The 25250-nt window shown below is 34.8% G+C and overlaps 3 protein-coding genes across 10 annotated transcripts; 2 read left to right on the forward strand and 1 right to left on the reverse strand.

Annotated features, from left to right (window-relative positions):
• Nucleotides 1-3715: 3715 nt before the first annotated feature.
• On the forward strand, nt 3716-8742 carry LOC107950210 (probable anion transporter 4, chloroplastic). 7 transcript variants are annotated; one of them, XR_001697966.2, is made up of 10 exons: nt 3716-4208; nt 4594-4820; nt 4967-5330; nt 5658-5702; nt 5802-5948; nt 6114-6251; nt 6346-6379; nt 6921-7100; nt 7369-7471; nt 8109-8742. XR_001697966.2 is itself a non-coding variant. In XM_016885022.2 (9 exons), the coding sequence occupies exons 1-9, from the start codon at nt 3756-3758 to the stop codon at nt 7377-7379; spliced, it is 1599 nt and encodes a 532-aa protein (XP_016740511.1). In that variant the 5' UTR covers nt 3716-3755; the 3' UTR covers nt 7380-7793. The 7 variants fall into 7 exon arrangements, 3 of the variants coding, with proteins under 3 accessions (XP_016740511.1, XP_016740510.1, XP_016740513.1); XR_001697965.2 differs by lacking the exon at nt 8109-8742 and adding an exon at nt 7676-7793; XR_001697968.2 differs by having other exon boundaries at nt 3717-4208; nt 7372-7471.
• An 8822-nt stretch (nt 8743-17564) lies between these two features.
• LOC107950211 (peptidyl-tRNA hydrolase, chloroplastic) lies at nt 17565-20174 on the forward strand. 2 transcript variants are annotated; one of them, XM_016885026.2, is made up of 5 exons: nt 17565-17988; nt 18100-18184; nt 19510-19568; nt 19685-19735; nt 19812-20174. In XM_016885026.2, exons 1-5 carry the CDS (start codon nt 17908-17910, stop codon nt 19827-19829), a joined length of 294 nt encoding a protein of 97 aa, XP_016740515.1. In that variant the 5' UTR covers nt 17565-17907; the 3' UTR covers nt 19830-20174. The 2 variants fall into 2 exon arrangements, with proteins under 2 accessions (XP_016740515.1, XP_016740514.1); XM_016885025.2 differs by having other exon boundaries at nt 19510-19560.
• A 1596-nt stretch (nt 20175-21770) lies between these two features.
• LOC121215523 (serine/arginine-rich splicing factor SR45a) lies at nt 21771-24690 on the reverse strand. The gene is made up of 6 exons (XM_041090254.1): nt 24494-24690; nt 23726-23829; nt 23526-23622; nt 23252-23401; nt 22750-22813; nt 21771-22653 (listed from the first exon to the last, which is right to left on the reverse strand). The coding sequence occupies exons 2-6, from the start codon at nt 23827-23829 to the stop codon at nt 21902-21904; spliced, it is 1167 nt and encodes a 388-aa protein (XP_040946188.1). The 5' UTR covers nt 24494-24690; the 3' UTR covers nt 21771-21901.
• Nucleotides 24691-25250: the final 560 nt, after the last annotated feature.

A 25250-nucleotide genomic window follows, 5' to 3' on the forward strand; every position in this document is an offset into this window, starting at 1 on the left:
TTGCGGTGTTGAAAAGCAATTGATCAAATATATATAAGAAATTTAGTCTTGATATATATATATGATAATAATGATATATGGATGATTATATCATTGAGTTGCATTGATTAATTCGGTTTATGTGATGGAAATGTCAAGAACATTTGTATTTAATATGTGATGATCATGGTTTAAGCTCATATGGGAAAATAATGTTTCATAGTATGAGAGTGTGGTATTGAAATATATATATATTGGATTGAGAAATTAATTTGAATTGTGAACACGAAATATTGTGAATTGAATAAAATAGAAATGGAGCTTTGAATTACATAAGTAAGAATCGGGTCTCGTAGGCCCTATTTGTTATGAATATAATATTTTGAGGATATGTTATAAAGAATTATAAAAGCATGTTAAAAATTTGAAGAGTTTAAATTTGAATGAAATTTTGTAACTCGGTTTAATACGTTTACATGTGTAAGTGTTCTAGTAATGCCTCATACCATATTCCGGAGTTGAATAAGGGTAAGGGGTGTTACAGTATCTCCCACATATGTGAATTTTGAATAAATACAGCTCGTGCCCACCAATTGCAGCTTTTCGTCGACTTCCAACACTCTCTAATATATAATGTCGGTTTAGACACTGCGACTTTGTAGTCCATTAATATATTCATGCTATACCGCTTCATAGCAAATACGCATTCTTCCTTACTTTTGAATCTCTGGCCTACGAACAACTCCTCAGGATCGGAATTTACGGCTAACTGGTGAGCAGGTAGTATTTCAGGGTACTCCAGAAACTCGGCTACGTGCGCTGCATAGGGGTCTATGAGTGACATTTGTGGCCTAAGATTATTTTGTATCACAATACGTCAAATCTGGTTCCCGACTGAAGACGCGTTAATGTTTTCATCGTCATTCACGTCTTCATCGTCAATATCATCGGGAACCTCGTTCACATCGGGATCACTATCACTATCGACCTCTTGATCACAATGATCACTATTATCGTATCCATCATCACCAACCACATCAATATCGGGTGCAACATTAAGATCGATATCGATCCCGCTTATAGTCAATTCACTATGAACGTACGACATTGGAGCCACCACGCACGATTCTTGAGCTCCATGTTCTTCACCATATGCAGTGTGATCTTCATTTTGCTCCACACCGGCTAACTCAGCAAATAAGTGAATCGTTGCATTTTGGTCACTCCGATTCCCACAATAAAGAGCGATCATTGTCTCTACGCTTCCATCGTCTACAAGTTTCATTTCGGTGAATTTGATGGGATCTGTCGAAACTGGAAACTTGTAGAAAAGTTTCGAGATCCTTCTCCCACAACGTCTAACAATTTTTGCGCTAATCATTTTCTTCATATCATCGAATGAGACATTTCTATTAAATCTCATTGCTATTTATTGCCGGCATTCAAATATACATCCAACGGTTATTATCAAGATGATTCCATCGAAATAAGCGCATACAAAAAATTGATTATCCATATTCAATACTCAATCTGTTAAAAAATAAACAAAAATTCTCAAAACAATTTCGAACAGCATAAAAATACTTACATAAAAAATTAATGAATGAAAAGAGTCTATTTCTAACTCTATCAAATTTATTGTCATTTCTAACAATATCTATGACAAAAATATTTTCAGTATTTATCTATTCTTTTCTATTGTTATCACTAACTAACAATTACTTTATAATAGTTAAACTTTCAAATACATTAAAAAATTTTACAACATAACATTGTCAATAATCTAAACACAAAATTTACTAACAAATCACAATAAACAAAATAACTTTAAAACAAAATATAAAAATAATACTAAACAAACTATATAATACTAACAGAATAATTTTTTCTTATCATAATCTATTATATTTGAAAATAACAATAAAAATAATAATACATTTTCTTTTTTCTCTTTTCTTTCTTTCTTCTCTTCTCCCTCTCTTGTTCTGCTAATTTTTTTTTCAAACTGATACGAACCGGATGGGAGAGTGGGGGGAGGAAATATACTAGGTGTGCCACCTATTAGATAGGCACCACCAGTGCCACCTATCAGATAGGGGTCACTCGTGCCGCCTATCAGATAGGCACCACACTCCCTTCGTATTTTTGTACCAGTGTATACCAGAAAGGAAAAGTGGTGTCGCCTATCCCTTTGGCACCACTACTAAATTATTATTATTATTATTATTATTATTTAAAGTGTATTGTGTCAGAATGAGGGTGGTGCCGCTTATGTACTACTCTCCACCCATCTAAATGTACCATTTTAGTACATAATTGTTGCAACATACCATTTTGATTATTTATTTATTTATTTATATTATTTGGGTAAAAAACCCACAAACTTGAGCTTATTAGAATTTATCACCTCCTTCAGAGATAAAATCGTACGCCAGTTGCCCAAACCTCGACAGTTCCAAGATAAACAATTCATGGCTCCTAGCAGGTCCCTTTTAAGAGACCGGCTGATAACGAATGAGCAGAGACAGAAGAGGGAGATAGATAGGCAGTTTCTCCAGACCCGCCCACCTTGCTATACTAACCTGTGATTGAGGAAAAGAAGACTAGTTAACTTAAACTCTAGAGTGACGTCTCTATTGCACCGATGATCCCCTCATCTTCCGACAAAACTCAGTTGTAATTTCTTCGGGCCATCCCCTAACAGCCACCCCATCCCACATATCCAAAAGTTTACGACAACTTGTTTCACTATGGCCTATTCGACAACACAGATAGCAAACCAATTCATAGCTAAAATAAATCGTCAAAACATTGTCCACTTGTCTTTGAATCTTTTTCTTTCTCATCAATGGTTCTCTTATGTCAAGCGGGACGTGAATATGCATAAAACTATTAAACACATTCCGTTTGTTACTTGCATCATAGTCTAGAGAAGTTCCTATAAGACCTCCTAGGCTTTTAGCAAGATTAATAGATGCTAACCTTGGGGGCAAGTCATGAACTTGGACCCAAAAATTAACAAATGAAAACTCAATATTTTCAGGATTCTCACCCTTAGCTAACTGATAAGTAATAAACAATTACTAAACAATCATGGACCTCTTGAAATCATCTTTTTAAGATCTACAAGATGATAGAACTTAATAAGATAAAGGCCCCCAAACCAATAGGTTAGATAATAGAGTATGCCTATCGTAGCAAAATTAGTGAACTGTTCCCCAAAACTTTGCCAACAAAAAAAAAAGATCATAGTTGATGTCATCCTCCAACACATTTTCCACGTTAATCACCAGTTCGACTTCTTCTTTTTCCTTCAAGGGAAGGATCTGAAAGTCGGACTCCATAACAAACAAAACAATGAAAACAACATAATAAGATAAAAGCAAACAATGAGAAGAAATTGACAAAGCAATACTAAACATGCACAAAGGCATGCTCCCGAAAAGAAGAAAATCAATTAGAAAAAATTAACAAAGCAATCCCAAACATGCACAAAAGGCATGACTTGCTCGCGAAAAAGAGGAGGAGAAAAACTACGGCAAGGCTTTAAAATCATATATAATTTTTTTTTTCATAAGGGTGGATATGAAACAATCTAATAAGGAATGAAGTTTTTATCTGAGGTCCAAATTTAGCCCTATAATTGCCAAAAGTTCACCAATAATCATTTATAGTTCACGGAAATAATAGGGGTAATTAAGTCATTTTGAAGGATTACTATATATAATCGAGGCAGCTGTTGCTTGTGAAGTCTGTGGTCGCCGTTCATTTCAACGATGAACTCAACACTCAGTTTAAACCGACCAGTTCGAAATTATACTCTCGGCAGCTTTAAAAACCCTAAATTGATCGAAGCTAGGCCTTCTAGACATCAGTTACGTTCTCATTTGATCGACTTTTCAAAGCTTAAATGGTTCGGAAATGTAAATTCGAGGACCGGTTCGAGTGTTCAGCAGCAGCTACGAGATTACTCGTGTGAATCGAGAAGAATCACGTCTCGTCGAATTAGGGTTTCGTCCAACGATGCTCAGTTCGGTTCGTTTCCTAACAAAGGCGGGGCTGAGTCATCGAGTTTTGCCGAGTTTATCACATCCGAGCGTGTTAAAGTGGTGGCGATGCTGGCTTTATCTCTGGCGCTTTGTAATGCAGATAGAGTCGTGATGTCAGTGGCGATTGTGCCGTTGTCACTTGCTCATGGGTGGAGTCGGTCGTTTTCCGGTATTGTTCAGGTCGGGTTGTTTTGCTTCTCTTGATTTTCATTAATTCGACAATGAAGAAAAGGAAGTTGTTTTTTATTGGAATTTAGTTGAATTTTGCGGAAAATGTAATTTTTGGAGCACAAAACGCATAATTTTGTATGCTTTTCTCTTCAATCATTTATGTTTTAGTTTTGAAGACTTTGTAGGAAACAAAGTGAATGTAGCAAAGGTAACGACCAAAGAGAGCCATAATTGCAGACGTGTTTGTTAGTTTAATTTCTCTAATTGGAAGAACAACTAAGCTCCTTGTCATTTGGGTTTTATGTGTGATCAATCTCGGGTTGCATGATTTTTTTAGAATAATGGTTTAAAATTAAGTGCCTGATTTCACTTGCTTATTTAAAATTTGTTGCAGTCATCCTTTCTGTGGGGTTACTTAATTTCACCAATAGCAGGAGGGACATTAGTGGACTATTATGGTGGTAAGGCTGTAATGGCATGTGGTGTGGCATTGTGGTCATTAGCTACATTTCTTACACCCTGGGCTGCTGAAAACTCTTTATTGGCATTACTTTTTGCAAGAGCTATGCTTGGTGTTGCAGAAGGTGTAGCTCTTCCTTGCATGAACAATATGATAGCAAGGTATTGGTGATCTGATTTTATTTACTGTTTGATGCTGATCACCTTAAATTGATGATTTAAATCATATGCCTTCAAGCAAGTTCATCTTTGTAGTAACAGTATGCGAGCCCAATTGTTGAAGTATTCTTCAAACTTTTTTCTTTTAGATGGTTTCCATCAACAGAACGTGCAAGGGCTGTTGCAATGGCAATGGCTGGGTTTCAGCTTGGAAATGCAATAGGACTCACTTTGTCCCCAATTCTCATGTCCCAAGGTGGTATATTCGGACCATTTGTGATATTCGGACTATGTGGATTTCTTTGGGTTTTAGTATGGTTATCTGCAACCTCAAGTACCCCTGATCGAAGTCCCCAGATCTCAAAATATGAGTTGGATTACATAATGAACAAGAGACAGAAATCCCATGCAGTGGAAAGCAAGCCTAAGACCAAAATGATCCCTCCATTCAGAAGATTGCTTTCTAAAATGCCAACATGGTCCCTAATTGTTGCAAATGCCATGCATAGCTGGGTAATGCATATTCCTTTCCCTGTAGCTTATTACATGATAATTTGGTAAATTTCAAAATGTGCTTATGCAGCTTGTGAGTACTTTCTGAATATCTTCTGTATGCTTCTTTCCAGGTAGAAGCAAGACGCTGTTGTCTTGCCTTTTTAGAATTTAGTAGTTTTTGGTCTTCTTTTTTTCAGCCAATGCACACTTTTTAAGAATTTCAACGCATCATACATTAATTGACAAGGAAAAGTAATTCAACAATGGGAAATTCTCATTGCAGTATCTATTTTCAGTCAGTTTTGCATCTCTCCTAAAACACTAACCTCTTTAAATATCATCCAGGGCTTCTTTGTTATTCTCTCATGGATGCCTATCTACTTTAACTCGGTAAGGGGAAAAAAACTTAACTACGAGCTGTTCATTCTGTGATGTGTGCAAGAATATAATCTTGTTTTAAGTTGCAAATAAGGAACATTTTGGCAATAGGTCCATCATGTTGATCTCAGACAAGCAGCATGGTTTAGTGCTGTTCCATGGTGCATGATGGCGCTAACAGGATACTTAGCTGGTTTATGGTCAGACACATTGATAAGGAATGGTACCAGCATCACTTTGACTCGCAAGATCATGCAGGTAAGGTTCAAAGAAAATGACGCTGTTGACTTTAAAAATTGAGTGTCTCATAATATGTTTCATTGTGTTTTTTGTTCATTTTCGTTTGGTTGTCATTTGCTTGTCTTCATTTGGTTCTGACTTCTTTTCTGCTCCGTAAGCACCCAATCTGTTTCTTATCTGCAGTCCATTGGTTTTGTTGGTCCTGCGGTTGCTCTTGTTGGCTTAACTGCAGCAAAAACTCCTTCAACTGCATCTGCTTGGCTTAGTCTAGCTGTTGGACTTAAAGCATTCAGTCATTGTGGTTTCCTTGTCAACCTTCAGGTCAGATTGCTGAGTAATCGTGAAATGTTAAATAATATGATTGAATGTCTTTTTTCCCCTTTTCTCACTGTCTCTCTTTTGTTTCCGTTACCAGGAGATTGCTCCACATTATTCTGGTGTTTTACACGGTATGATATTTTGCTTGCATCAAGTGTAATTTTTGTTTAATTTCTTTCTTCAATCGAAAAGATGGGTAGCAAACTTTGTTAAGCAATAGACTTCACGGTACAATGAAAAAGTCTGCATTAAATTTTCCACCAAAAGAGTAGTCTTTTGTTATTACTGCTTTCAACAATTGCGCTCTTAATATAGATGTTGATTCCTCTATGTGTTTTTTTTTCATTGCCTGGTATTTGTGTGTGTGTGTGTGCATTGCTTGTCTTTATTGACAAGAAAGTAAATTGTAGAGCACTTCAAACAATTATCTTGGTACATGAGACTTCCAGTACTATTTCTGAACAAATGGACCAGAGCATGACAATTAATTCTATTGAGTAAAAGCAAATTTATTAGGAGCATATTGCTTTTCCTGATTCTAGTTAAAAAAGAGAGGTTTCCCTTTTTTCTTTTTTTTTTTTCTTTTTTCTCGTTTTTGGGAAAGGGTTGGTGGAAGGAGAAAGATACAATTCGACTATGTTTAACTAACTATCCCTTTATTTCTGACCTTAGGATTGTCAAATACTGCCGGAACATTCGCTGCTATTATTGGAACGGTTGGAGCTGGTTTCTTTGTGGAGCTGGTGGGATCATTCCAAGGATTTTTGTTGCTTACATCGCTCTTATACTTCCTTGCTGCTCTATTCTACATTAAATTTTCCACTGGAGAGAGAGTCAACTTTGATGAATCTGGTCAGTATCATAGCCACCATATAAATACTTAAGTCTCTACCAGGCTTCAGATATGAATGAATGGTAATTTGTAATAACAGGGTGCTCAAACTCAAGGTATAAATACTTACCTGACTATTAGAAGGCTATAAAGAGAAAGATTATCCGTGTGAATCAGTTTTATAACCACTATAAGATGTGTGATTATTAGCTGATAGTTTCTTTGCTGACTTAACCCTGCACCATTGTTTTAATTTTCTAATCGGTTGCATGCATTATTCGTGATCAGCAGATTCATGAACAAGTTTTTAGACTTGTGGTACTAAACCTTAGTTGTTGAGGATGGCGTGTGGAGCGTGAAGTGTGAAATCATCTAGGGCAACAAGAGAAGGGTGAGCAGTAAATCTTGTAAATAATAATAATAATAATAATGGTGCTGTTAGTTTCTTGTATAAAGCCAGAGAAATGTATAGTACATGATTTTTACTATTCGAGTGTGCATCAAAATCTGATTATCTGAAAGATAAAATCTAGAAAGTTATAAATGCTGAAAGCTGTCATCAATCTCTCCACCTTGCTTTCTGATTGATTTGTAGGCTTTTCACAATGAGTTGCTGTAGATGAGCGCCATCAATGGAATAGGTGTAATATATACACTCAAATTTGTTAGTATTATGATATATGGAATATATAAGTTTAAATTATAAACAAAAATTATAATTGCTCGTATTATTATTTTTACATGTTATTGTTAGCCTAAACAAGGCATATATGTCGTTTTTTTTATTTAATTGGCTTTTTAGTCTTTTTTTTTAATTAGGGAAATAGGTTGTTTTCAGAGATACGCATTCACAGTCTCTCTCTTTGGATTTTTTAAGGTTTAGGTTTAGGGTTTTAGGATGAAACAGCGAAAGCATATAGGTAGATTTGAGGGGTCAGGGGTGCGATAAGGCTCTTCAGAGCACATACATTTCATATGTTTTGCCAAGATAGGACTATTAGCTCATAAATTCATCTTATGGAAGTCAGGTTTCGGGGTGACTGCTTGATACGATCACAAGTCGAAGTCTAAATGGAGGTTTCAGTCGACGATCGTGAAGTGGTCACGGGTTCGAGTATAACCGGGAGCCAGTTGACTGTCGTTATGCAGTCACAAGTTCAAGCTTTTTGGACACCCACAGTCATTATGTTTTTCGGTATAATCAACGTAATTGTTTTCTCTATTTTTAGGCATTTGGTTTTTTTAACCTTTCATTCTTATCCGAACGCTGACAACGAGGTGGACACAAGAGAGCTCTCAAAAGGAGAGCAGATATTTCGGCGGAAGTAGAGGTCAAACTCGGGTCAACGCGGCAACGATTGTAATTATTAGTGGGTTGTTTAATAACGGCAACTGTTGTCGCCCAAAAAAAGAGGATCACTTTTACTCTACCGAAATAGTCACTCCCCGCCTAAGAGTCCTCTTGAGTTCATAGTGGTGCCAACCTTCGGATAAGAAGGTTAAATATATTAGTTGTGTGGAAATGGAGAAAAAAATTACGCCGATTATAACGGGAAGCCTCACAGTTTTTCTCTATGATTATGCTTGTGTAACGATCGTCAACTAGTTCCGTTATTATACTCTGATCCATGATTACATAACGATCGTCGATTAAGACCTCTACGTAGACTTCCACCTGTAATCGTAAAAAATAAAATAACCATAGAACCCAACATCCACAGGATAGGATTTAGAGGTAATGATTTCATCTCCACGGGATATATGAAATGTGTTCGTTTTGGAGCGATATCGCATCACCGACGACTTAAGAATACTTCAAATCGGAAATTTTATTAGTGACGAAAATTTTTAACATTGAAGCGGGGAAGAAAATGAAAAGAAATATTGTAAAGTGTCAGGATGAAGGTTACGAGTGATGATGTTTTAGGGATGACGGAGTATGGAGGGAGAGCCTTCTTTTATAAACGCGGGAGAGGGTGAGATTGCAAAGAAAAATATCTTCATGGTCAAAAATACGTTGCAGTACCAATGTTTTCATTGAATATCTTCAAAACATGAGTCAAATTTGTAAAAAAGTTCTCGGGATCAGGTTTTTTTTTTTGCAGACTTAATGAAAATGTTTGTGAAAACTCATCCAATTGGGCGAGCTTCCCTGCTGACATGGCAAGAAAGCGCGTCTAGCTAGGTACGCTTTCCTGTCATGTCATTAAGGAAGCTCACCTAGCTGGATGAGTTTTCACTAACATTTTCATAAAGTGCAAAAAAAGTACTTGACCTCAGGGATCTCGGGTAAAATCTTTAGCACGTTTTGAAGCATTGAATATCCTCTGAAGCATGTGTCTGATGAAACTATTTGATTTGTGAAATGGGTTTTCAAGCACCGAAGAGCGTTTCATTATCATTATTAACAAAAGTGTGTCCTCAGAAACAGATTTTGAAGCACGCATTCCCTCTCTCTTTGTTCTATTTTGCTATTAAAATACTGAAATATTCAAAACTTAGGCACGCAACAATTCAATCAAATATCGAATAGTTGAGTTACGAGAGTTGTATGCATTTCTTTAAATAACTCGTCTAAAGATTTTTTAAATATCCAATTCATTTTAAATTGAAATGAGTCGATGAGTGAAATCCGTTGTTTACTACAACGATCAAATCTATAATACAAAAGCCCAAGTCATATTTGCAAGAGCCATATCTGTGGAATCGGCTTTTAAACGTACCATTCAATTACATAAGCTACGGACTAAAATCAGGAAAAAGTCGAGGGTTCGAGCCGATGAAGAATTTTGAGCTTACAATGTAGATATCTAACATTGATTGACCCCTTTAAGTATAAGTTATTTGATGTGAAAGGCGAGCTCGAGTTGGAGGTGATCATATTATCGCACTCCTCAAACGGAAATGTTGTAATGGAGTTATATGTCAAGTTTTCCAAGGCTGATAGAGCTGGTCAATCTTCAGTCACCATTGCGACTAATGTTGGAACCGAAGTTGAAGTAAAAAGCCTTAAACGGTTGTGCGGTGAGTTTACTGGTTTGTTACAAAGGTCCTATTATGATGTCCTCAAAACATTAATGGGTAAACATTCTTCGATTTTCGACGTCGATTTTAACTTCGACGGCCACTACCAATCGGGGTATGTGTAACCCGAACCTCGACACTTGGGCATGACATTAATTAGTACGTTCAATTTCAACTTCAGTTGATCAATGTCCTGGGGAATAAGCACTTATATATGGAGGCCATCAACCTAATACCAGTTTGCAATCTAGTGCAGATTTTGTCGGGCACATGGGGTATAGAAGAATCGATGACTTACTCTTTACGATCAGGTCCGGTGAGGGTATATCAAACCCTTTGGTTGAATACGACAATGAAAGCGTAGATGAGGAAAAAGAAGTAGCGAATGCAGTTGGTGGATCAAAATCAGACCCCTATCCAATTCGACAGTCCAGTCGACAATAACGGTTTGGATAATGCTCTAAATCCAAGGTCCGTGATTTAGGGCATATAAACTTCTACCCTACATGACCAATACCGACCTCTCTATTGAGAGTGGTTTAGAGTTTTAGAAGTTACTGCACAAAACACTTGGTAATGCAAGTTCATCGTCAGATATCCAAGTGTTGGAAGTTGGCATTGAATACCCCAACAAAAATATTTTTCTTGCTGCATTAAAGCGATACAGCTTTAAAAATAGCATAAACTATCACGCCACAAAATTTCGTTTAAAGAAATTTGATAAAAAGTGCGCAATGCATAATGAAAGGTGCAAATGAAAAATCATGGTATCTTTTTAAAAGAAGAAGGGCTTGTGGACGATTAAAAAGTATTTCGGTCTAATACTTGTGTTACATCAAGTGCATGATGCAATCACTCGATTTTCTGACATAATGTGACCTGATTGGGTCTTCATTTTTCCAAATAATGTAACTTTAACTTGCAATTTGCAGCTGTAAGTCAAGATCATCTGAGGCTAAACTCCAACATGATATTTGACATTATTCTACTTATAGTGAATACCAGTCCCAAGATTCTCGTCTCGATGTTGATTGCCAACATTTATAGCCAGCACGATTACACGTCATCGTACTACAAAGCATGGGTCGCAAAACAAAGGATTATAAATAAGTTGCATCACAAATGGGAAAGGTTTTACAATGATTTATGGAAATGGTGTTAGGTACTGGATCGGTACGTAGTAGGTTTCATAACCGATCTGGAAACACACTTAGCATACTTCAAGGATCGTCTAGTCCCTAGGAAAAGAGTAATCCATTGAATCTTTTAGACCTTTGATCAATGCAGGGAAGCTTTCTGACACTACAAACCTTTGGTGCAAATTGATTGTATCTGGCTGTATGAGAGGTATGAGCATCGATTGTTGATAGTCGTTGTCTAGGATAGTAATCAAAAAATTATGTCGATAGCGTTTGCAATAACTCCAAAAGAAAAGTCAAATGATTGGGATTTCTTCCTAAGTCGATTGTGTCGTCATGTTTGCCCCCAACCCAACATATGTGTCATCTTCGATAGGGGACCAGGAATTTTGGTCGTTATTGAACAACATGGTAACTTTTAGGATCACACACACCATAAGTATTGTATACAACATGTCAGCTACAACTATCACTCAAAATGGCCTTCGAAAAGTGAGCGAGATTAAGTTATTGACATGGGTATGTAGTTGTCATTATTTCCACAATCATGTTATACCATATTTTGTTTATTATTTGCATTCATGGGTATACTTCTCTCAACAGAGTACGAGTTTGTCCAACATTGTTTCCATGAAATGTTGGATAATTTGCGTGCCATCAACAATTACGATGTAGCATACCTTGCCAATATACCCTTCAAACAATAGATGTAATAGTATGACAGTGGTCTACGGTACGAGCATATGACGAACATAGTTGAATGCATCAATTCTATACTGAAAAGGACATGTCATTCTCTAATAATCTTGGTTGTCAAAGAAGTATACTTTTGTTTGGCTGTCTTATTTCCAAAGCGGGAGGTGGCATATGCTGGAAAAATAACGAGTGGTCATGTTCGGTACGAAGATGTCATAAAAGTAATTAGACGAAATACGAGAGTGAACACTATGTATGTAGTGTGTCATTCGCATTGAAAACTGTAATTTTAGGTCACGAAATATGCTAGGCCCAATTAAGGCATATCAGGGGCATCATATTGTATCGACCTACCAGAAGGGACTTGCGATTATGGGAGATTCCAGGCACTTCGATTCTCATGCGCACATGCAATTGTTGCATGTGCGAATGTACGAATTGAGTATACACCTTATATCAACAATGTGTACAGACTAGAACACATGCACAATGTATGGAGACCTAAATTCCCATTCGCCCCAGATGAGAGTGTGTGGCTGCTAGTGTCCAACGCCCCGTTTGAGTTGGCCCCAAACATGAACTTGCGTCGCATTTCGAGAGGTCGTCTGACTTTCACTTGGATACACACCAATATGGATGTTCGGGAGAGGGACAATCAACAGAGGTTATGCAAGTACTGTAGAAACTCAAGGCATACGAAGGAAAAAAGTTCTATATTGAGGGGTACATTAGGTCTTCAACATCGCTAACATTCATTTTTTTTTACGATAGAAAATTTATTACACTGCTACATTTTTTTCTATAATAAAATTGTTCTTTCTTTTTAACTTACATTTTAATTGTATTTATGTAGTGTAAGAATTGTTATTTTAAGTGTATATTCAAGTACCAATTATAATTTCTCGAGGAATTGAGCTTTTTCCATTTTTACGAGTTAGTCTCTGTACCTTTATTAATCACTAGTTCGATAAATGTGTCTATCCAAAGTTACTTATTTCATATTATATATTAAATATATGGAAATTTACGTATAACTTACGTTAGAATGGGTTGCAATAGAAATATACAAAAAAAAATATTGTGTATTTATTTATGTCATTCATACTTACATCGCAATAGGTAAATAGAAAATGCATCATCGGCGTCGTTGGGCCGAATGTGTGTTGTAAGGCGCTGGCTGACAGGTGCACACAGGATTTCTATATACAACTAGTGGTGTCGGCTCCTCCACTTGATCGTGATAATTATCATCATCTTCTTCGTCTTTATTTCTATTGTCGTCTTCATCATCTTCATCTTTATCTTCACATTCGGCTTCGTCTCCATCGCATTCCTCCGTGCTTGAGTGTGGTGTCGTCCTAGCCTCCTATCGTGTGCTCTCCACTCCACGAGAAGATTGTTACGCCGATGACCCACCTAAATAAAAAATGACACGATAAGTGTTTGTGACACTATCGGCGAATAATCGTACGATGTTGCAAAACTCGAATACGTTGGTATTGACCCTAGCATCAATATTGGCATCAATGACGACATCGGTGATGGTACTAGTGTTGAGATTTGGCTCAACGTTTGCATCAGCATGGGGGGCATGGGGGCATAAAATACTAAGGACAAAAGTTCCCGAAATATGTACCTACGGGAATAGCAGAAGCAAGGTGTTGCGATGGTGCACAATGTGGTGCTTGTGAAAAAAATAGGGTTAGTAAAATTAATATGAATAAGTGGAGTGGAGTGAACTAATCGGGATGTGGCTTAGATGTTGCTGGCGCTTATTGTGTCAAAGTCGGTGACGAACCCGTCGTGAAACCTCTTCTAGACCTACGATGTTAGGCCGCTCGTCATTACCTCTTCTGATGAAGTTTCCTACTCCTCGTCTCCAAATAGGCCGTTGTGTCTGATGAGAACAAGGGTTTGCGGATGGGTAAGACTTTCATCCTACGACTACAAATGTCTTTCATCCTACGACTACAAATGTCAATGTACTACTTTTGTTAATCTTGTCAATTCTCGTCGTTCTTCCTCCAAAGGTCTAGCTTGTGCAGTGTTTTCATATCTTGTGTGTTGGGAAATGTGTCCATATTGTAGTAAACTTGTAACTGCTTTCTATTTATTTAAACGATAGATAAATAAATAGAGTTAATTTCACATTTCACTATTATGTCTTTTGTATTTTCTGTCTTTTATATTTTGCATGCATAATGAAATTGTGACAAGCAAATTTAGCTCATTAATTATCCAAAGTTCAAAAGCTGAAGATAAGTAGCATTGTAAAAAATATTTACATTGCGAGAATGACAACTTAGTTCAGTATATAATCTAAATGAGTCTGTAATCCCGTAAAAGAATCAAAGTAAGTATTTGATTCAAATACTAAGAAGGATTATTATGTCATCGAGAATTCCAATTGGGGAGATGGCTAGTCTTGACTATTGGAGCAGTTGACTCAACGAGTAGAGACATAGATGTATTCATTGGTAGAATGATACATTAGACTAAACTCAAGATGAATTAATTTTAAATCCATTTGTGAATTAATTCACTTGTGACGTTCATAGTGTGATTTACCTAAATCCTAAGTTAGTCATTAACCATGCATATGCAACTCATGTGCTTTTATATAAGTGGAGGCTTATGCTCTAAAGATGATCGAGCTCATAGCCGGTATGTTAGGTACATAACTTGTGTATGGCATGGCTTTACTAGCAATAGTGAAATTCATAGCTCAATTAAAGAGTTAATGATATCTCTCATTGGCATTTTGTAGATTGATAAAAATGGAACATGGTCACTAGTTGCTAGTTCTCGAACGAGCAATTTATCATAGTCATTTGTTGATAGTGATCATATTAATCATTAAGAAGACACAATGGTGACAATGAGATAAAATAGGATTTTATTGAGCGAACGGATTTAACTCAAAAGAATCAAAGATATTATATGAGGGTAACACACATGATGAGGTCATGGTTCAAAGTAATTAGATGAATTACTTCCGTGAAGGGTATAAAATAAGGAATTTTCAATCATGGTACTTCTTGTGGACTGAATCCATGATTAAGTAATTACGAATTATCAAAATAATGCTTCTGGACATAATTGCAATCATTAGAGCCATAGGTCCGATTGGTCCATCCACTAGCTCAACAAAAGCTCGATCAGACTGTATTTGAATCAGAAGAAAATTCTACGACTTTGGGAATAATTTAATTGAGTCGATTTATTCGATGTGAAATTAAATTAGGTGGTCGTAAGGATTGTTCAACTAGATAATTTGATTAAAGAATTTTCTTGAAAAATTATTTTGGAAAAATTAATTTTGATGAAGTAAAATTAAATTAATCAAATCAATTAAAATTAATATGATATTTTTGGAAGTTAATTTTCATGTCAGTCATTGGCTAAATTGGTAATTGAACTTGAAAATTGGACTTGATATCATAAATTGGGCTTGGGAGCCCAAAATCGAGATCAAGACCTAAAAAACTGGTCAAATTGGGCCCTATATGTGAAATCGGGCCGATGGTCCAACCGGTGGCTAGACCGGACCGATCAGGTTGTCATTGACCCGGATCGAATCGGCTCGGGATGTCGTAAGGGTGTCGCACCTACACCAATGGACACGACGGTGCTGGCGGCAGGGATGACAGCATCTCAGTGGCCAACGGCGATTTGTTGTTTATGGTTGAGCAATGAAAGTGTTACACCCCTACTAGGATTCTACCAAAGAATTTGATTTCAGATTAACTATTCTAAAAATAATGTTATTTTAATAGTTTAATATTAAATTTAATTTAATATTTATCTTGATAAATATTATATTAATTTAATATTAAAGTGATTAAATTTAATCATAGTTGAACTCTCTAAACTCTCCCTGTAGAAAGAGAGTCTCTGGTCATTATTTATACATACTTGAATTTAAGATAAAGTTGTATAAAGAAAATTTTCTGAAGAGATTATTTTAGAAAATTTTTAGATATATTTTTCTGATTTATAACTTGATCCAAAAGTTCAAAAAAATTGCAAAATTACTCTATTGGTAATTTTTGTGAAATTTTTTTTTATTCGAAGTGAGCCCACACTCGGCAAACGTGAGCTTGAGGATAACGAAGAAGACTACTCGGTTGAAGCACTCATTCTAGATGAATCGAAAATGTACAATTTTGATTAAGATTTTGATTAAGTGTTTATCACTTTAGATATCACAACCAAGATATTGTTTTGGAAAAATTTTAAAACTCTGGTTTTTCCTTAAATTTTTTTTTCGCTGCGTTTTCCAAATCCGTTTTTCCAACATCGCAGTGGCGGCGGAATTTGTTGCCTCCACCTGAACTATTGTATCACTCGATCCGATTCGTGCATCTCCATCTTCGCGTCCCACATACTTCGATTGGCCAAAAATTTCGGCGAGACACATTTTATGATATCTAGCTCAACGTATGGTATCCATTCAAACTACAGTGTCCAATTGTAAATTTTGTTATGTACGGAATTTTATTTTACAAATCATTTCGTAATTATTATATGTTTGAAAAATAAGTAACTAACTTTGGCTTCCAAGCGTTGATCTAAAAGTAGCCGGATATCTTCGAGCTGCACGAGTAGTCCCACGTAACTCGGCTCATGGTTCCACATATACAAGCGATATGTTAATCCAAACATATAATAAATAAACAATATTTACCATACAAACTACATATATGAAAACATATGGGTCGTTCACTCGGGTACGAAAAGATGGTAGTTGCCACTAGGCCCATGACTACAGCAAGAGCAGGCAACCATCGATTGGCATCTTATCCGATTCTGTCTCCCGACACAAATCCCGGTACAACGTGGCCAACATGACGAATCCCTAACTCAGTCGTCTGCTTTCTTTGAAGTTGACTAGGTGTAGTAGCCACCTTATGTGTACTAAATTTTTAGATTTATCGGGCATTAGAATGTCCCTGATTAACCTCAGGATGAATGTCGAGCGTATTATTCTTTAATGACGCCGTGCGCGTCCTTAAGAAGATTTTTTTAAATTGATTTTCAATCACTTTATATTTATCCGACCACAATAAAACTTTTATTCGACATCTTCCCCAAAAACATCTCGCAAAAGACATCTTTACCAGGAACGACTGTTGACCCTGTGGCAACTAGCCCATTCATCGATAAACTAAGTTGTAAAGCTACATCCTCAAGTGTGATTGTACAATTGCAGTATGGAAGATGGAAAGTGTGTCTCGAGCCTCCATCTTTCCACCAACGTGCTGATGAGTATATGATCAAGTTTGCAGCCCCCAAGCATATAAGACACATGCAAGAATCTTATGTCTTACAAGTAACCACGAATTTTAATGTTTGGGCTCTTTAACAAGTTATGTATGAACCCCTTCAAAACATGATCATCCGTCTTATTTATATCGACAAAAAAATTTTAAAAATAAAATATTTTAAATTTAACTTAATTAAAAATAACAAAATTTAAAATTCTCGGAAATTTTAAACTTACATTTGTGTTTTGAAAATTACTTTAAATCGGTAATTTTAAACTCCCAACAGTGCCAAGAAGGCTATTGAATAATCTTAACTTTAACAGCATGTTTGGTTGGCATGAATAGCCATTCTATTCCTTGCCTATTCCGCGCGCTACAGTGATTACACCCCTATTACACTGTTTGGTTCACCGTTTACTATTCCACCGTTTTGCTATTACTTGTTTATTCCCTCAGCACCTGTAATAGGTATTCAGGGGTGGGGGTAAGGAATTGGTATTCACCGTTTACTGATTTCTTCTCCCCAAAATTTTGAGACCAAAATATCCTACTTTCTTCTACCCAAAAAGTTTGCTCCAGATTTCATATCCCCAGATCTCATCCTTCCTTCAAAATTTCTGCCGCTACCAAAAGAACCATGACTCAATTCCCTAATTTTTCCACGAAAATTTCAAATTCTTCTCTCGCCAATACGGCGGAAGATGCCCAGGTGTCGCTGCCCGAGCCCAGGCCGCAGTCTCTGCCTCGCAAGCCGTGGCTCATCGTCAGTCTCGGTAATCCCGGTAAGAAATTCAATGGCACCAGCCACAACGTATTAATACGTCCTCGTTTTAATTTTTTTAACGAATTTAATGTTCTTTTAATGATTTTTTGTTTCATTTTTTTACCAACAGGTGGTTTTTATGATGGTAGACGCTATAGCTAAGGCTAAAGGGATTTCTATTAACACAGTTAACTTTAAAGCTCAGATTGGAAAAGGTACCTTTTAAAAAAAAGTTCAATCTTCGAATGACTTTCACTATTGTTAAATTCAAGAACTTCAATATGCTTTGATGTATTGCATGCCTGTTGAAAATATAATAGCCATGGAACTTTGCTGGAATGGGTTATTGTTTCTTCATAAATTTATCATTTAGACATGATAGAGTCCCAAATTTCTAATTCTAGACTAGTATATTGCTTTGATATTAAGTTGATTCTACTTCTTCCAATTTTGAATAACTGTATGTAGTGTATTTGAAGGGTATATTTCGTAATGGGTACTTAATTATCTATCCATACTAATATAATGTCTTTGACTGAGTTGGTCTCACTTGTTAAACAGATTGTTTTATTGTTTTATTGTTTTATGGTTTTGGTGATTGAAGGATATATTTTGCAATTGAAACTTCTAACTGATTGTTTTATGGTTTTGGTGATGAGATGTGCTGTAAAACACTAATAATTATATATTCTTTGATGTTCATAATCTACCACTAGCCTCCCACATGTCATTAACGAACCTAAGGGAGACATTACCTGCCTGAGGCATCTTGAGAGTGTTTGTAACTTGTATGCCACTCATACCTTAAAAAGTTTTAACTGCAATTGTTTGCAACTTTATTCTTGATTTTGAATGCTTTAGATGAAGATACTGTTTTACATTGTAACCTTGAAGAGTGCATTTAGATTACTCATTGGGAAAAGATCCTCCCTTCTACTACAAAAATAATGGAAGTTTCAACTACTTTGTTTAAAGGGAGTAATTTACCCTCAATTAAAATTATGGCCGAAATTTTAATGATTTTTAAGATATATAAAATTTAACTAAAAAAATATCAACCTTAGATTTAGTTGAAAGTGGATTAGTGACCCTTGGATAATGGAAACTAATTAGATTAAACAGTAAAACAAACAAGAGTGTATTGGATAATGGAAACTGATTAGATTAGAATCCCACCTAAGTTTATCTTTGATTTGGATGATGGCAGACAATAGCAGCTGCAATTCTTAGTGACTTCACAATTTTCATATTTTTTGAGAAACTTATTTAATACGTGGCATAAACTATCCAAAAACCTTCTATACTTCATCTTCTTCCATATTAGTTTAAGCATCAAGATTGGTATTTCCTTATGCATAAAGATAATAAAACATAAGTTTTAGCCTGATAGATGGAAAATAAAAAGTAAAAGTTTATTCATTTCAATGAAAATTGTAGGTAAATTACAAATGAATTCATGTTCTAAAATTTTCTTAGGCAACTCAGAATGTCCCATTATGCAATATTTAATTTGAGATAGTTACTTTTTTCGGATTTATAGGAAATGTTCCTGTCATGCTTGCCAAACCGCAAACGTTTATGAACTCAAGTGGTGAGTCTGTAAGTGAGCTATCTCAAAGGGCCTATATAATGTTTTAGAGAGACTAAGATTCTCACCTGATTGAAATTACTATAGTTCTAATATCCATTGGATGGTTTCACTTTACATATTGAAGGTTGGGGCCATTGTATCATATTACAAGATTCCATTGAAGCAAGTTCTGGTGGTAATTTTCTTCCTTTATTATGACTTAATGATAATCTTTTCCCTCCCCCCTTCGCACTTACAGTTCCCTTCTACAGATTTTTGTGCATCCTTGATCCCAACCCACCGCATGAAAAAGTTCCAGATTTGAAGCTTAGAGATTTCTATTTTGTACTTTATATAATTGTTTTTTGATTTGTTGTCTTGCATGAAGTGATCTACTACACTTTCAATGGAGAGAATATTTGCTTAAAGTGTAGGACACAAATGATTAAATTGTGTTGTTTAAGATTCGAGAATCAAGAGGTCTTAGTCTCCCAATTGACTTCCTTGAGCTAGTTTGATAAGCATGCAAGTCCTATTGTTTCTTGATGATTAATGTGTTGTTTTTTAAGGATAATTGAATTTCTCAAACACTAGTAAACTGTTTTAATCGAGAATTATTATTTTTTCTGTTTTAACTATTATTTTTCATTTATTATTCAAGTTTTAATTTAATTTTTATGGATTGATGTAATAGATTTGTTTTAATTTAATTGTCTAAAATTCAGTACAATATTCAGAAGATAATAGTAATGGTTATTGAATTTATGTTTATTAAAAATTAATCAATAATTGAGTTGAAGTAAACCGGTGAAATGCTTACAAATAAATATTCTTTTAAGTTTGGATTCAATCTTTAAAATTGCATATAAAAATACCAAAAGATGAGAACACCGTTATATAAATATTTAATTATTTTATTAAAATAATTAACTTAGAAACAAATATTATATTTTTGTTCATGTAAATAATTCTTAAATTTGAATCTAGATAATTATTTTAAATTTTATTAAATCATATATTTTAATTAAAATATATTTAATATTAATTATTTCAAATTATATTTTATAGTATCATATATTATGATTTTAGTAAATTCATATAAGAATATTGATTATTAGAATTTTATTAAATTATATATTTTAATTAAAATATATTTAATAATTATTATTTTAATTTATATTTTACAGTATCATATATTATGATTTGAGTAAATTCATATAAGAATATTAATTATTAAGAATTTTATTAAATTATATATTTTAATTAAAATATATTTAATAATAATTATGTTTAAATATGAGTAAATTATTTATTATTGATATTAATAATCTTATTAAAATTTAAATAAAATAATTTACCAAAACAAATTTCTGCTAATTATTAAGAATTTTATTAAATTATATATTTTAATTAAAATATATTAAATAATAATTATGTTTAAATATGATTAAATTATTTATTTTTGATAATAAATAATCTTATTAAAATTTAAATAACAATAACAATAATCATTTACCAAAACAAATTTATGCTAAGGGTATTCTGGTCATTTTAGTTTTCTCCATTATGCTATTACACCTCTATTACATTCAACCAAACACAGTTTTACTATTACGCTTCTATTCCATTACATTCAACCAAACAGTTGATTTGCTATTACACATCTATTCCATTACACCTCTAATCCAATACACATCTAATCCAATACACCTCTAATCCAATACAGCGAACCAAACGTGCCCTAAGTAAAATGTTTAGTTTAAAACAACTTCATCTTTTACTTTAAAAATTTCTCCCGTTAAATCAGAAAGGAGAAAAAGGAACTTTGATTTCTTTGCTTCTTTCCCCTAAATTCGAATAAAACCAAGATTTCTAGTCAAATTAGCATGTGCTTATAATTTAAAAATTTATACACATAATAATTTTTATATAATGGACTTCTACTCAATACTTCATCATAGCTACCTTTCTTTCTTTCAATAAATAAATATATTTTGCAGGAAATATTATTTTACTAATTTATTCGTAAACTTCAAACATTCATAGAAAAAAATAAATTTGTATGCTAATAATGTTCAAAATTACTTCAATTAAGTAATCTTACATTTCATCAATAAAATAACAAAATCTTAATTCCAATCATCAAATCAAAAAGATCTTAATACGGAACGTTAAATTCCCACATCCAAAGTCCAAACAGGCAACTCAAAAATAAACGACAGTAAACAAAGTTGAGCAAATTTGTAGTCGTATTTAATTAAACCACTTCTTAAGTTCACAAACCAATTATTTAAAAGGTTCTATTGAAACTACAAGGACAACATCATTCATCCAAAATATACATCAACTAAAGCACTACCCTTCACGATGAAGAATCAGACCTGGGCGTCGCTGATCTTGAAAACGATCTGGAAGACGGGCTTGCACTTCTACTTCTAGAGTGGCTGTGAGGGGTAGTTTTCTTACGTGGTGTAATGCTCCTCCTTGACCTCCTCTCTACAGGTGATGCACTGCGCAAGTAACTCCGTCTTGAGCTGCTCCTTTGCTTGGGGCTCAAACTACGTGAGTAGCTCCTCCTAGAACTTTTCCTTAACCGAGATGGTGTAGGGCTTCCAGAAGCAGAGCGGTAACGATAACTTCTACAGTCAGCTGAATCATAGGACCGGTCACGCCTTCTATAGTATCGATCATCAGGTGAGTAGGAACGGTCCCGCCTTCTGTAGTATCGATCGTCAGGTGAGTAGGAACGATCCCACCTTCTGTAGTACCGATCATCAGGTGCATAAGAACGGTCCCGCCTTCTATAGTATCCATCATCAGGTGAGTAGGAACGGTTCTGCCTGCGGTAGTAACAGTCCTCGGGAGTGTAAGATCTATCACACCTTCTGTAGTATTGATCATCAGGAGAGTAGGAACGGTCCCATCTTCTATAGTAGCGATCATCTGACGATCCGCTGTAAGGGGAGGGAGCACGGGAGTACGACCTGTGCCGAGGGGAATAAGATCTACTCCTACCCTTACCAGATGAATAACGAGGAGACCGACTCTGACTTCTTGAATAAGAAGAATAACTTGGAGATCGACGAGGTGAGTTGCTTCGAGATCGATGACGAGCTGGATGCAGATGAGAAAATTAAAAACATAGTCTAGCATACTCTAAAATTTTAAATAATCCTGATAACAAGAATATTCATCAACTACAAAACATACCACGAGAAGTTCTCAACCCCAAATATCTTCCTGGAGTAGGAGTTCTCCCCCTCCGCCTCTTGGCCTGCAGTAAACACAAACTCAAAGAATGAGAAAGTGAAATTACAAGAAGTTCACAAATAATATATGATAGATGAGAGTATAGCTGTTTTTCACTTTTTCTCAGAAAAGGTGTCATAAATTTGAATCAACATGCAGAATAACTGAAACAGCAAAAGACATAACAGTTAAATAAAGAGAGAAATTCAGGGCATACAACCCTAACAGTCTGATTGTTGTTGTTGTATTTGAATTGTTTGTTTAGATGTAAGACTTTTGGAGTTTGGTGAAGAGCTGCAACACACAGCTAACCTGCTGCCACAAAAACTTCAAGTGGAAAGAAGCAAACAACTTTCAAACTATAATAACTGACCGTCCATAATTCTTATACGATTAAGCAAGGATCAATTACTACAATCAAAGCAGCTACTGATGAAGATAAACCGAATTATTGATCTTTTACCTTCTCCACTGTAATGACACGTCCTTCAAGAACAGAGCGGTTCAAATACTTAATGCAACGTTCAGCTTCTTCTATAGTCGACATTGTAACGAACCCAAAGCCACGAGATTCCCTTGTCCACGGATCAACCACAAGATGAACATCAACCACCTATACATTAAGTTCCCCATTGTAAGAACTTTGAAAGCACATACAGATATTGCTTAACCATACAGAAATTGTATACTCAAATTCAAACATAACAATAGACATGCAAAGTTATACTCAACCATACTTTTCCCTCACTGGAAAAATGCTTCTCCAGCTCTCTCTTGGTGATCCGATGTGACAAGCCTGTCACATACAAATTGTTCCCAGGATTTTCAACACTCCTACCAATAAAAAAACAAATGGGAAAATTAGGTATAAAATAATTGAGACAAAAAATAAAACCAATAACCAGCAGCAAAGCAGAACGAGATGACTAAACAATACCTTGAGCGACTCCTTGACCTTGACAAAGATCTCGAGACAGACCTCCTGTACCTCTTGTATGGGGAAGGAGAAGGAGAATAGCTTGACCTCCTAGAGTAGGACATCTGACAATATGAACACAATACACAGCTCAGTACTTACTTAATTCACAAACAGTAACTTTTCAGTTACAGCCTCTCTTTTATAATATAAATACATAATTTATTCATACTTAGAAGCATTTACACTAAGAAGAAACCCATTTTCTTAACTCAAAATAACAAAATTCACCACGTTCTGAAATAGTTCTTCATAATCAGATCTTCAAATTAATCTTTCTATAACCGATTGGTTAGAATTTTAAACGCTCAATTTCCTTTAATTTCACCTACCAGGTTAAATTAGAAAAGTACCAACATATAAAACAATCAGAATTGAAATATAATGAATATGCTATATAAAATTAGGCCTTCTAATGCAGCAACGGATCATAAATCAACATAATTGTTGCTACATATTATACAAACATTCAATTTTTTTTTTAAATTTAGTTCTTTAGAAAACAAAGATTCAAATTAACTTTCAATATAGCACAGTAATCGAAAATATTTTAATTTGATCACAGACCTATCTCTCTTATCATAAAACGAGGGCAAACTCAAACTCAAAATCAACAAACAAATAATTTTTTTTTTTAAAATCCCCTACCAAGAATTACAGATAAATTATGAAAACAGCGTATAAAAAATGAAAAAATTTATGAAAAAATTAATTGGAAGGATAAGTTACCTTAAACAAATGAACAGTTAAAGGTAGAGGATGGAGTGTTTTAGATCTATCGTAATTTTTTCTTAATAGCGAGGGTTTCTTACGTTACGCAGCGAAAGATGTAGAAGACATTAAAAAAAAGGCAGGTAAAGCATATAGGAACGAGGTTCTGAAGTTTCTAGAGAAGCGGGCGTGAGGAGTGCATTAAAATTCGGTTGAATCCTTCCCCTTTAAGGTCCGTGGGCCTTTTGGTCACTGCATAGCGTCTGTTTTAACGTTTCGGGTTAGGGCCGTTAACCGTTAGGCACTTAGGCTCTAGAGACTAGATGATAGGACAGTGAAAAAATCCATCAAGAAATCGAATCGATAATTTGGTTTGAGTTTTTTATACTTTAATTCGGTTTTAGTTAGATAATATCATTAAATTATATAATTCGGTTTGATTTCAATTTATTATCAGACATTGAAAAGTTCAAAAACAAATTTTTAATTTTTTTAAAAAATAATATTTTTTAAACATATAAACCTAATATATAAACTCATTTAAAACTCAAAACAAACCTTGGTTTTTTTTTTACTTCTAAACATAACTTTTACATATGCTATAATTAAATAAAAAATAAACCCTAAATCTAATTTTAATCTCATGATCCTCTCACAGTTTCATTGCTTATTTATTATTATTGTTAAAACTTTCAAGAATTCAAGTGTTCATATATTTTTTACTTATTATATATCATGTGATCTTTTTATTATTATCGTTGTTGTTAAAACTTTT

The sequence above is a fragment of the Gossypium hirsutum genome, chromosome D03 (assembly GCF_007990345.1).
Source record: "Gossypium hirsutum isolate 1008001.06 chromosome D03, Gossypium_hirsutum_v2.1, whole genome shotgun sequence".
Taxonomy (NCBI): Eukaryota; Viridiplantae; Streptophyta; class Magnoliopsida; order Malvales; family Malvaceae; genus Gossypium; species Gossypium hirsutum.